The sequence below is a fragment of the Parasteatoda tepidariorum genome, chromosome X1 (genome assembly GCF_043381705.1).
Source record: "Parasteatoda tepidariorum isolate YZ-2023 chromosome X1, CAS_Ptep_4.0, whole genome shotgun sequence".
Classification (NCBI taxonomy): Eukaryota; Metazoa; Arthropoda; class Arachnida; order Araneae; family Theridiidae; genus Parasteatoda; species Parasteatoda tepidariorum.
The window spans coordinates 17,208,286-17,222,765 of record NC_092214.1 but is presented as its reverse complement, the minus strand read 5'-3'; the positions used below and the strand labels follow the sequence as shown (position 1 = coordinate 17,222,765).

Below are 14,480 nucleotides of genomic sequence, written 5' to 3'. Positions count from 1 at the left end.
ATAGTTCCTGAGAAATTGCATTTTAATAATCTGATTTCTTTTAAAATTTGATTTCTCAGGAGCAATTAGACTGATTTTGTTCACATTTTTATTTTGTGATATAAAATTGCCTTTAAAATGATAAAATTTCTGTACCTTACAGTTCAAAATTTTTGACTATTGCTAAATAAAATAGTAAAAAAATATTTTTTTTTTGCTAGGGAACTTTTTTTTTGCTATCTTTTGACAAACTAATTTTATATCTGTGTGCAAAAAAAATTATGTTCACTGAAAAAGCTATTAAGATATGGTGAAATATGCAAAGTAAAATTAAGATTTAGGGGCTCAAAATTTCGACCGCTCTCCTGAGCAAACTATTTCTCAACATATTGAGGACCATATTTCCTAGATTGCGGCTACTCTTATATTTTGGGGGTTCAGAAATTCAAATCCGTGGGAAAAAAAGTATGTTATTGAGAGAAACTGCCTTCTTGTGTCTGATTTTGTAACTTTAAATATAATCTGAATTAATATATTAGAGGTTACCCCCTCAAACCATTAAAATTGAGTCCTAGTATGTGAAAATTCAACCTTTAAATCAAAAAGTTTTTATAGTGTATTGTTTATTTTTTGCTCACTGTACAAAGATTACAGCATAAAAGTAAAGGAATTCAACCTTATTTCCTAAATCTTAGTAAAAATACTGCTATTATTATATACTTTAATGAATAAATGTTTTGTTACTGGGGAAAATGTAAGTTAAGATTTGAGTACTAATTAAAACCTGTTTAATTCATGTACTTTCTTTAGTTTGTGGGAGTATGGCTGACTGTTCGCTATCGTAACCAGAGAGATCCTCGAGCTAACCCTAGTGCTTTTCTCTAATACTAATATATTACAGGTATTATGCATGTGAACTAACTATTTTATTAATACCTTTGCTAACAACTATTTCTTTTCCTCTTCATTCTTTATAGAATTCTTAACAACACTTTTAACAAAATATTTTTATTTTCAATAGCATATTTTTACATTTTATTGTCAATCATATTTGATACATAAAATAAAACAATTTTATTTATCTCTAAAATAAACTTCTTTAATTTAAGGCAAAATAAGTAATGTTTTTTTAAGCTCTAAAGTATTCATTATGCACAACTAAAAAAAATAATATGTAAAAGCACTAAAACGGTAAAGGGGTGTGGTAAAGGGTAAAGTTAGAAATGGTAAAGGGGTGTGGTCTATATAGAATTCTATTGGTGAACCGAAAACAAAAACTTCGAATTTTTTCAAACTCCATACTATGGCATATGCTTCTCTCTCTGTAGTAGACCATGCTTGCTGACTATCACTTAGTTTCTGGCTAGCATATGCAATAGGGTGTATTTTGTTGTCCACTTTTTTGTGACAAACACACAGCCACCACAATCTGGGATGCATCGGCATGAATAATGAAAGGTAAGTTGCTGATTGGCATGTGTAAAGAAAAAGCTTTGACCAAACATCTTTTTAGTTTAAGAAAAGCCACGTCATGTTCTTGTGACCAAATAATATTGTCTGCCTCTCTCTTTATAAGTTAAGTTAATGGAAACACAAGAATTAGGAATGTAGTCAGGATAATAGTTGCACAAACCAAGAACACTATGTCGATCTTTTTTAGTTTTAGGACATGAGATAGTAGGTTCAGGCTGATATCAGCCTGAACCTACTATATTATTTAATTTGAGTCTTCGCGAAAGAGCACTTTTCGAAATTCATAGTGAAGTTTAGTTCTCCTAGCTTGGATAAAAGGATTCTTAAATGAATTGTTTGTTCCTGAAGTGTTTGTTCCTATTTCCCAAAAATATGGCAATATTATTGATGTAGGCGTGTGAAAAAGCTCAGTACTGCAACAAGATGTTTTCTTCTCTCTGAAAAGTTACTGATGCATTTTTTCAGACCAAAACTCATGACCTTAAACTGACACTGTTGTTGATGAGATTTAAAAACGGTCAGTTCTGTGCACTTTGGTTCGATGGGTACTGCATAATAACCCTTCAGTAGGTCTAGAGTACATATTATATTTGCCCTACCCATGATGTTAATTCTGCTGCTTCTTCCATTAGGAAATTGTCTGAAACAGCATTTAGAGTTTTATAATTGACACATTTGCTGCAGACCACCATCCTTCTTATCAACACACACTATTGGATATGCTATCTCTGCATTAATTTCTTCGACGAAACCCTGTTACACCAGCTCTTCTATTTGTTTGTCTACTTTGCATTTTAGCGCTTCTGGAATCCGACAAACGAATGGTTTCTTTCTCACTGAATTGGGTTTGAGTCGTATATGGTGAGGTCCTTCTTTAGCGATTTTCATTTTGCCAGCGAATAGCTCTTCATATTCAATTCACAGCTGTTTAAGTTCTCCTTTTTCTTGGTCTAAATTGGTCAATCAACACTGTTAAAGGATTCATTGAATTTTATATTCAGTGTAGCTGGATACGAATGAATCTCGCCAAAGTGACTGTCTTTCTTAAAAAATTACTCCCACAGCAAGAGATCGAGAATTATACTTCCGAATTTTATCCACGTGGACATGTTTTACGTTTCTGTCAGGCAATTTTCACTTTGATTGAGTAGGGAGGATGTTGCCGAACTATCATTCTTGGACCCCTTCATCTTGCATATATCTTGTTATTGGAATCCGAAATTCAAAGACAACTTGATCTCCTATGTTGAATTTTCTAATTGGAGATCTTTTGTTAAATTAGTCGTTGTAGGATTTTTGCCTATCAGCTACTACTAATGAAGCATTTTCAGTTGTAAGTTCTAATTTTATTTTCATCTCTTGCAAGTAGTCATCTCACCTGCCCAAGAAAATTTAAGAATGGAAAATGGCCCTTTTGCTTCTTTGCCATACAGTGACTTGGAACAGCAACTTGGAACGTTCTGTTTGAGACTTCCTATTAGCAAAAAGTAAAAATAGGAGCTGTTGATCCTATGCAGAGCCATGGTCGCTCAGGGGATAGAGTGCTTGCCCCCCAATGAGGTGACCCACTTCGAATCCTTGCGATGGCTGGTTGATACGAATTCCGCATTGACCAACCGCAGTGCTGACGTAAAATATCCTCAGTGGTAAGCAGATCATGGGTTAGAGTCAGTCTCCTTGCCGTTAGATTAACTGTGAGAAATTCTCATGGTTTTCCTGTCCATGTAATGCTAATGCAGGTTAGTTCCATAAAAAAGTCCTCCACAATGGCAAATTTCTCACAATACTTGATAAAAGAGTTTCCTTGTCTTCCGGATTAAGTTCAAAATTATAAGGCTATGGACTTGAACGTTGGAAGTTGTAAACTCATAAATTGATACACTGTTCAACGGCGGTTATAAAGTAAAACAAAAATATAATGTAGCATATCTTTTAAAACTTGATTTCAGCTTTCTACCAAACCGTTGCTAGAAAGATATCTAGGACTAGATTAAATTCTTTTTATAAACTCCTGCATCAGCGATGTTGTAAAATTAGTACCTTGATCTCTAGCTATGATATTTGGAATCCCCATGCTTGAAAATATATTTAAAATCACCTTAGTATAAAGTGACCACACGTCCCAATTTTGGCGGGACAGTCCCTGCTTTTTGGTGGACTGTCCCGTGTCCCGCCGATTTTTAAAAATGTCCCGCTTTTTAGAAAATATCTGCATTTCTTATTTTAAATGTACTGTAAAAATATATACCTATTNGGTGTTCTGTTGTTCTTAAAGGTTCTGAACAATACTGGTAAATAGGGAAGCTAGAGGGCAGATGTTGAAATGGGGCAGATGTTGAAAATAATAAAAGATCCAGGAAGAAAAGTGAAACTGATTTTATTCTAAATGGCGCAAATGAGAAATTTTTTTCAAAATGCGAGAAATTCGCGAATTTTGAAATTTGTTTACAGAATGCGCGAATTTCTCGCGTTAATCATTTTTTAATGCGAGAATATAAAAAAATATGCGAGATTCTCGCGCTGTAGTAAAAACACTGGGCGGTTATAAAGTAAAACAAAAATATAATGTAGCATATTTTTTAAAACTTAATTTCAGCTTTCTACCAAATCGTTGCTAGAAAGATATCTAGGACTAGATTCAGTTCTTTTTATAAACTCCTGCATCAGCGATGTTGTAAAATTAGTACCTTGATCTCTAGCTATGATATTTGGAATCTCCATGCTTGAAAATATATTTAAAATCACCTTAGTATAAAGTGGCCACACGTCCCGATTTTGGCGGGACAGTCCCTGCTTTTTGGTGGACTGTCCCGCATCCCGCCGATTTTTAAAAATGTCCCGCTTTTTAGAAAATATCTGCATTTCTTATTTTAAATGTACTGTAAAAATATATTCCTATTATTTATTAAGTATTATGGTGAATATAAAGAAATAAAAAATACACAAAAAACACATAAAATGCGTGCAGAGTAAACTGAATTAGGCAATGTACCAAGTTAGATTTACTCGGTGGTGTGCTATCATTGTCTTTACGTCTCGGCTTAATTCAGATAAGTGCGGACTACCATTAGACAGTGCGGTTTGTTGTTTTCAATTTGACGTTCGATTTGACTCATTATTTGATTGACAAAGGTTGAGCAATAGTCGCCACAAAGTAACAGTCAGAAAGGTAAAATTTAATACTTTTTTTAGCCTTTGTAGTAATTTTTTTTATTTATTACTAGTATTTACCCACAAAATAAAAGATGAGTAAAAAAAGAGGATGCAAATTTTATGAAGAGCTAAGCAGAGAATTTCCATTTATTAAAAGTACCAAAATAGACTATATGGTACGGCGTGATAAACGCAACGCTGAATTTTCGGTCTCACATGGTGGAAAAAACGATATTACTAAACATCTAGCGACAAAGAGGCATAAAAGATTTTTTAATAATGCCGCTTCCTCATCTAAAATGGAGTTTTCGCAGTGCTAGCTTTAGCAACATGGAAAAACAGCTAGCATTAGCGGAAGGGCTATTTGCTTTCCGCACCATAAACCACAATCAAAGTTTCAGATCAATGGATTGTACGTCGCAAGTGATCAAAACATTATACGACAAAAAATATGCATGTGTAGGGACAAAAACCGAAGCAATTATTTGTAATGTTTTTTCACCATATTCGTTTTCACAATTGCAGAAAGAATTAGAAAAATGCGTATTTATATCCATATATTCTGATGTTTCCAACCACAAAGATTTAAAATTATTTCCCACAGGTTTTAGATTTTTTGTCCAGAAACAGGAATTAGAATTAGAATATTAGATTTTGTTTCATTGCCTGATGAAACTTCACAAAATAAAATTATTGCCCATTGTGCTGATAACACTAACGTAAATTTTGGTGGAAAAGCTAGAAGAGGCATCAATAACGTTTTTACGAAACTTAACGAACATTTGAAGCAAAAAAATATTGGAGTAGGTTGTGCAGCGCACATTCTATACCTATACTATTCAAACAGCATCTGACTTACTTCCAGTTGATGTTGAAAATATTTTTGCAAACATTTATTCGTATTTTTATATATATATTGTGCGTGTTGAAAGTTTGACTAAATTGTAATTCTCATTTCATCCCATTTGTCCCGCTTTGTCTCAATAAAAATGTGGTCACTATTTGGGNAACTGAGGAAAGTCATTATAGAAAATAACAAATGTCTTAGAATATCTCGCAAAAAGAAATGATCCAATATTAGTTAGAGCTAGTAAGGCCAAACGCTCCGTTCTTGAAGTAAAAGTGCGAGCTTTGCGCCAAAGTGACGTCACTAGAGTGACGTCGGAGGATCGGCGGTGCGAGAGATACTTCAAAGGAGTGAACCAGCCCTTCTATTCTCTTTAGCCCTGCCTTAGTAGTCAATTGCAGAGAGTAACCAAAGGGGTACTGCTTCGGGTCAACGAGTCATTTGGTCCATTAAACAATAGGTATTTATGCCCACCACCAAGGGTTCCAGATCAAGCTTAGCCTTTTTCGAATCTAGTTTCGTCTTTTCTGATTCTTGAAGTAGCTTTTCGTAATTATAACTCTGTATTTTCTTTTCATTCCCATTCATTTTCTTTTCGTTTCCATTCTTCATTTTCTTTATGCCTTCCAATTAATCAATTTAACATTTCTCTCACAAAATTTTCTTTATAATTAGTGTTTTCAGCAATTGCTGTTTTTAATTCATGTAGTTTTCAGTCTTGGATGTTCTCAACACCTAATTCAGTGGCATAAAATTGCAAGTCTTCTTTCCTATCTTTAACAGCCATTTTCCACAATAATATGAAAAGAGTTACGTGATTTTCCCATGGAAGTAAGTGCGTATTTTGGCGCTTACTGCTCTGATGTGACGAGCATTACTATGTTTGAAATAAATCCAAGTATAATAACAGCTGCAAAAGGTTTATTAATTAACATTTAAAAACAATAAACAAAACAATTGGCAAAATAAAAAGGCCCTCAGTGGCCAAAATGCAGAAATATAAGAAAAATATGCAATTATAGAGGAAAAACCACCCTACTTTTTCATCTACTTCTCCTTCCTTAATTATTTAATTAGGTGGGGGATAAACTTGTCCTCTACTATCACTACAGTTATATTTTAGAAGCTCAACCTGCCAATGAATGTTAAGGATTGGGGTACTATTTGTTAATTAGATATGTAATGAAGATTAGATTAGTTCAGATATGAAAACATTGAAAAAAAAAACTATTTTAAATTACTTTGGTTTGAATAGACTTGATGTACGTGAGCTACATGTAAAAACTGCATTTAGATAAGCATAAAACTAAATGGGTATAATTGAAATATGTTTTTTGCCTACAAGCTATTTTATATACATTTAATGGAAAATTATGATACAAAAGTTTAGTGGCACTCTTGCATTTAGTCTAGATTTTTAAAGCCTATTTTAAAATATAATAATTTACTTGCATATCCGTTTCATTATTTTTTAGTAAATAGCCATTAGCAATGAATAAAATTTTAGAAAAATCAGACCCTAAATAATGTATTTATTAATTATATTGTTTAAACTATTTTATACTTGAATTAATAATATTTCTTAAAAAAATCAATTCATTAATGTATGGATCTTCTTTAAAATTCACTTTTTATTTGAATCAATGTTTTTATTAAAAAAAATAATGAAAGGAACTTGCATGTTAATACAAAAATTTGCGTGCATATTCTTCTTATTATTTCTTGGTGAAAGCCTTCATAATCAATGAAATTAAGCATTAAAAAATGTCACACCTTAAAATTTAGTTCATTAATTATATTGTTTAAAATTAATTTATACTTAAATTAAAGATAGGTTTCTTTTTAAAAAAAATATCTTGATTTATATCAATGTTTTTTTCCAATGAAAAAATGGAATGGACTGGCATGTGAATATAATAATTTACATGCATATCCCTTCTATTATTTTGTAGTGAAATACCGTCATTATCGCTGAAATGAGATATTTAAAAAAAATCATATCCTAAAGAATTCATTTTTTAATTAAATGATTGTATGTATGCAAATATTTTTATAATTAAATTAAAAAAAAATATATAAAAAATTCCGTTTGTTTTAATTAACAGCTTTTAAAAAACCACAGTGGTTTCTTAATATATATCAAAACAAACAAACAGTGATTTAAATCTCAATTTTAATCATGATTTAAATCGTGCCAACCTTAATGAATTCTGAATATTTTTCGTTAGAAGTGCTTTTATATGAATACGCAATGAATAAAATCATAATACATTACAAATTTGTTTACATTGATAACAGAATTTCTTTTTAAACATGAACTGAAGAGTAATGTATAAAATTTAAACATTTCATTTCCATTTATGTTTTTGAGTGTAACAAGCATAAAGTGTCTTTAACAAGATAAAAAATAAGTTTCTCTAACTCTATTTTAATTTGTTCAATTATTACATTATTTAACTTATTTTAAAAGGAATCAGAAAATGAATTTAGTAATGCTGTATTTTTTATTAACCATTTTGCTCACATCAATTTATTTTTCCAGATATATTTGCAGGAAACCTATATCTAAACATTTCAAAATTATGTATTTATGTTTATATAAAGAAATACAGATTCCCATTAAACTTAAAAGTGGAAAATTTTTTATGAAAAAATACTTTTGCATTTGGTTTTATGCAAACTAAAACTATTTATATAAATAATAAAAATTGAACTTTTATAAAGATTATTTTTTAAAAAAAACAAGTTTGGTTTTTTTGAAAATACCATTTGGTTTAAACCAACCCACCCTGGTTATGACTAACTTAAGTGCTGCACTATGTTCCTCCCACTAGGATCGCTGGAAGCTTATTGAATCACGACTTGCATGATATGATGACTGCACTCACCCTCATACCCCACCATGTCAGAGATTAAGTTCCTGATCATTGTGTCATTCCATAAGAAATATATTGTTTCATTCCATACAAAAGTTATGAGATATTCTTACTGATTTAATTATGTAAAAATATAACTTAATGTTGCATTTTTAAATTAATACTTAATTACATTGATTCAATATGAAACTAGTTTCTTTCTTTTTTTTTTTTTTTAAATAATAAAGTGTGAGACAAGCTAATACAAAAACTAAGCAATTCAAAAAGTTTTTTCACATTCCCTTCTAATTGCTTGTAACTTAAGAAATTGGATATTTTTTATGCATTTAATATTTTATTCATTATATTTTTCTTTTCTTTTCCAGCTTTTAGCTGTGTTTTTGACCCACAGATATCGTCAGTTATGGTTGCCCTTTAAAGAGAGATTATTCTTTTTATGAATACAGAAAATTCATTTTATGCTTTATTTTATGTATCTCATGTTATTTATTTCATTATCACTTCATTTTATTTTATTTTGCCATTGTGATACATACATGTGCCATAAAATGTATTATTAATGCAAATTGTACTATGCAGGTATTTTTATTGTTATTATTAATAATCTAAAAACCCTTAATTATTGCTTTTATTATTTAAATTAAGAATTTGCTTATTTAAAAATGTGAAACTTATTCAAATGATAAAAAGGATACTAATATTTTTTTCTTTAAATATTTTGTTTTGTTTGTTACTATGCAGTTTATTACTTATTGTATTCAGGGGTCTGTCCAGACATTTTGTGAAAGGTCCTGTTTTTGTAAAATTGTGAAAAAAACTATTTATAATTTGTGAATATAAAATAAGTGTTAAGTCACATTCTTTTAACCAGGATCCTGTTTTTCTGAATTTGTGCAAATAGGGTCCTGTTATTGCAAAAATTGCTAAAAACCTTTTCAAAATGTTTTTAAATTGTAAATAGATAAAGGATTCTGCTCAACAATTGTTGCTACTAAATTAGAGATGCAACTTACCTATATTTGGCATTTAGCCTAAACTGCCCAGCATAGAATATTCATTTTGGACGAATAATCAAAACATAATTACTCACATTTTTAATAATTTCAATTGACGTATTTTAAATAACACAACTTAGAAATGTATCACTTTTAATGTGTTACGCATTAGATAAACTTAAGCAATTCTTAAATTTGGAATATTTTGTTTAAAAAATTGCCAGAAATTAATTGTTATGTACATAATATTCTATTAATTAATTTTATGAACAAATATAAATTGATCAATTAATTATTTACAAAAAAATATGGTTTAATATTAATAAGAATGTGTACATGATGTTTTATAAAAGTAGAAATATTTTCTTAGAATACTATATTTGAAATTTAAACTTAGGGAAACTTAGTTTGTCTCGAACCGTCTTTTCCCCCACCCCCAGGAAGGGTTTATTCCATTAACAAAACAATAATGAAGATAAGCAAATTTGTGAAGGGTCCGATTAAAAGATAAATTATTATGTGAAGGATCCGTATTTATGAAAAGATATTTTGTGAAGGATCCGTTAACGGACTCAAATTTCTTCTAAACAGACCCCTGGTATTATATACAGTATATTTCATAAGTAAGCTGCGAGTTTTATCAATTAAAGTGTTTAATTTTCTGTTGCTAGTAAGTATAAGCCAATTTTAATCTCTATTAGTAAAATATTATATTAGTTATGTTTTTAGAAATTTTTTTTTAAGTGTGTGCGCAATATATATATATAGTCTATGCTCTTTAATAACACCTCCTCCCCCTGTTAGTGTAGCCCTTTCATCATAACCATTGCTACCTGAAGTACCGTTTGCTGTTCTATAAATGCAATGTTATTTTAATACTCATTAGAGTGTCCTTACTGAACTGTTAAAATTTTATTTAATTCCCTGAAAAATAACTCCAAATACAGGCGTTAGACATTTTTGCTCTTTTCAAACTGAAATTTTTCCAATGACAATGAATCAATCGATAACAAAAGTCTCGAGAATGTAATTCAAACCACAATTTATTTTGATCTCACCGCTCAATATACATGAAACATCTTGAATTCTCTAAACATGAAAAAAAGAGTGATAGGACCACCTATTATCAATCTAGGAGATCTTGGACGAAATCTATGTCAAAAGAACTGTGAAATATCGATTGCTCACCATGATTGATGATTAGAAATGTGTATTGCACTATCATTTAGAGATAGTAGTTTCCCGCATAATCATAATGTTTCAAAATTTATTTTGAAAGGGTTCAATATATTTATCAATCATATTTTTCTTGTTTGAAAATTAAAATAAATGTTGTACAATTAAATTAAAATTCAAATTCTTCCCTAATAAGAGCCTTCTATCCTATTCATGTATAGTAAAAAATTTCTTTTTCCATAAGACTTGGTTACCAAAAGGTTTATGTATTTAATTATTGAAATAAATTTAATTAGTAATTCTATGTGTATAATTAGTGAAAATATATATATATATATGTATGATTTTAATAATAGTGTTTGTTTTCACAGGGTTCCCATGGTCATTGAAAGTCCTTAAATTTTATTTTAGAAAATTAAGGCCCTTAAAGGATACTTATTTTTGTTAGAAGGTTTTTAAAAGTTCTAAATTTCAAGCATCACTAGTTGATTAAGACAATTTTTTAGTCTTACAAAAATGTTTAAAACTAAGATTTCAGTTCTCTTTTGTCTAAAATGAGATTCTGCATTTAGGGTAGAGCATTTTAAGAGACAAGAATACAGGCAAAGGTAAGAAAACATGCCCTTGTTGTAGTTCTTTTATTAAAATATTCTTCCTTTTGCCTCGAATGAGGCCCCATGTGGAGCTTTCTGAAAGAATAGAATAGGGTGTGGGTGAGCGAGATATTGCATGCGAAAAAGAAATTGTACCTTTTTTTTGTCAGTATCGAGGTACCCACATTGATCTACCATATCGACAGAGTCCAAGAAATTCAATTCTATTGGTAGTGCATGCGTTTATAGAAAAGAAGTAACCAAAATTTTTGAACTATAGTTCGTAAAGGAAGCAATTATTTCTAAAAAATTTGAAGAATTAAATGTGTATGATATTTTAAAGTGTAATAAGTAGCTGCAAATTTTTTAAAAGCAGAAATATTTTTTAAAATGCCCAACTGTACTGAAAAATAAACAGTTCCATAATAAATACAATTTTATCAGTACTTGCAATATAATGAAATTTTTTTTAAAAAGGTAGATAACTGTTACTGTGGGTATATGTATATTTGATAATAAATAATTATTATATTATTGTAACGTCTTTTAAAAATGTACTTAATTTTTTTCAACAGAAAAGTTTCTAAAACTCATTAAGTTTGGCTTTGATAAAAGAGTGGGAACCCTGTTTCAGTATTATAAACATTTAGATGATAAAATTAATTTTACTTTGTGGATATGCTCCTATATACATTGGAACAGCATTAAATACTCGCAGCTACTAATACCCACTAATTCCCTGATATCCCCATTAATTGTTTTTATCGTAAATAAAAAGGTAAAATTTGGAAAATTAGTTTTTAATATGTAATAGTTTGAATTTATGCTAATATATTAGGATGAGTAAAAAGTCATAGCGGGTCTAAATAAAGGTTAAAGGTCAATCAATCATGTATGTTCTCTTATGTTCAAATACCTTTTGCCATCCTTCGGTGAGCTTCATAATTCCTGGTTCATTGAAAGACCTGTCTTTATTTGCTAAAACTGAACAAAGTGCTGATTTACAGCCTCATCTTAATTTAAGGTTATTCCACTCAAGGAGTTTTGATCAAATCAAAACTAGTGGAAGTCTGACAGCCCAATGTCTAGTGAGTATGCTGGGTGGAACAATACATCCCACCCAAGCTCCTATATTTTTTGACGGGTCACAAAAGACGTGAGTTGGTCTCGCGTTGTTGTGAAGGAATACTACTCTTTTATGTTTGACTAGTTCCGGACATTTCTGGATGATAGCTATGTTCAAACTGCTCAATTGTCTACAGTACATATCTGAAACTATTACACCGTTTTTTTCTTGCAGCTCATAAAAAACACTACAAATTCCACCAAATTGAGAGCATAACATTCTTTTAATGAAGTTCTGCTGTTGAATTCATTGAGGATGATTTATCACTTCCAGACAAAAACAGTTTGCACGCCATATTGTAAACAATCTACTTCTAACCACCAGTTATCACTCTCTTCAAAAAATGATATTTTCTTCACGTTTCATGAACCTATCACTGCTCTTTATTTGAGTCACCAATTAAACTTCTTTGAGTTCATGATGAATCCAAATATCGAGCTTGCTTGCGTATTCCAGTTTCCTTAGATTGACACAAAAACTTTTTTGATGAATCTTCAATATCTGTGCAATCTCTTGCTTCGTGTAATGTGGGCTTGACTGAACCAATGTCTTTAATATGTCATCATCAATCTTGGTAAGCCTTCCTGATTGAAGAAAATCTTTCAAATCAAAATCATCAGCATGGAATTTCCTGAACCAATTTTGGCCTTGACGTTCTTGTAGAGCATTTTTGCTGTAAACTTTATGAATTTCTCACAAGCTTGAAGCATGTTTTTCCCCTTTTTGAAACAAATCAGAAAAATAGGGTAAAAATGAACAGTTAGATCATAATGATATAGCAGCAAATATATCAAATGCTTTAATAATTTCAGAAACTGCATTATTGTAATCTGTTGCCAAAAAAAAAAATAAATGCAATGATTTTTTACTCAACCCAATATATATATATATGACGTAATTGTATTTCTTAGTGAAAAATTCTATCATTAAAAAGATATCGTGTCTGATGAATTTAAAAAACTATGCTCCTAGAACCAAAAAGTTTCTGATAAACAGAGGAAAATTAGAAATAGTTTTGTATTTGTTTCCCTAATATAGAATTCATATAGAAATAAAAAATTATTGCTACCTGAAATGTATTTTGTAAAAGCTATTGCTGAAAATTTATTTTTTACATTACTCTTTTAAAAAAAATATCTCTTCATTTCAGACACATAATTCTTACAACTTATATTTCTCATTAATAGGAATATTAAAATTATAATGTTTTGATTTTTATCTGTAAAATGGGTGTTTTTTGTAAAAACCAATTTTAGTTTTGTTCTTATCTTTTTCTCCAAAATGTATAAATTTTTTTTTATTTAATGATTAAAAAATCGCACATATTTAATATATGTGAATATTTTTTTTCTTTACTGTTTAATGGGAATTGAAATAAATTCAAAATCATTTTTTTTCATTTAATTTTTAGTGATTATAATTTTCTTACATCTGTTAAATACTTAGATATTTTTGCTGTAATGTGCAATTTTTTAATTAAGGTCACATATTTTTGATTGACCAGTTAGTTATTAGCTGTATTTATTTCTTACTGAGTTCAGGAATTATAATGAGATTTTTATTTACTTGATTAAAATTAGTTAAAGTTTTAACTTCTTGATGCTGAACAATATCAATTAAGAACAAATAATTTTTCAAAACTGAATCTTAAAAATGTTTATCGTTTCTATTCTCTAAAATTTATGCTAATTATTAATTTTTTTTTAGCAAAAAATTATTTTGAAAACGTAAAGGTTTTTAAGGAGTAGCTGGTGTTCATGGTTATGTATCCTATTTTTTTAAAAATTTTAAACCTATTGATTTCAAATTTTTATCTAGTTTTTTTCTCATAAGAATGTTTTAAATCACTTAATTTGTATTTAAAATAAAGCTTTTCGTTGACTTCCAAGTGTCTATCTTATTTAAAATATTACAATGTTTTTTTAAGTAAGGGCTGCTTTGTTGTGTAAACTAATAGGTGACGCACGCGTACGTGACGTGCTTGTGTCTTGTTCCAGAATTCCTTAATAACAACTGTGCTCAGCGACATGGAATTTTGCTACTCTATGACAGCGACTCTCTCCGCTGTTCAGATCTCAACTGAGTGATTTTCATCTTTTCTGATATTTCAAACATCATTTTGACTTCATTCACTACAATGATGACAAATACGAAAAAACCGATGTGACCTCTAGGTTAGCAGAGCCGGCGATAAGTTTGCATGAAGAGGGTATTCTAAATCTAGTTGTAAGGTATGGTAAGTGTTTAAACAAACTTGGCAAA

At 29.9% G+C, this 14,480-nt stretch overlaps 1 protein-coding gene across 5 annotated transcripts in view; it reads left to right on the top strand.

Annotated features, from left to right (window-relative positions):
* Window positions 1-14,106, top strand: part of LOC107455470 (tetraspanin-13) — a 32,449-nt gene extending 18,343 nt beyond the window's left edge. For 3 of the 5 annotated variants that reach the window (XM_016073044.4, XM_016073047.4, XM_016073046.3), the window contains exon 7: window positions 8,694-14,106. In XM_016073044.4, the coding sequence (XP_015928530.1) occupies window positions 8,694-8,768 (75 nt within the window). In that variant the 3' untranslated portion in view covers window positions 8,769-14,106. Of the gene's footprint in view, window positions 1-789; window positions 881-8,693 lie in introns of all 5 variants that reach the window. The other 2 variants (XM_016073045.4, XM_071187652.1) reach the window with 1 other exon arrangement.
* The last annotated feature ends 374 nt before the right edge of the window (window positions 14,107-14,480 follow it).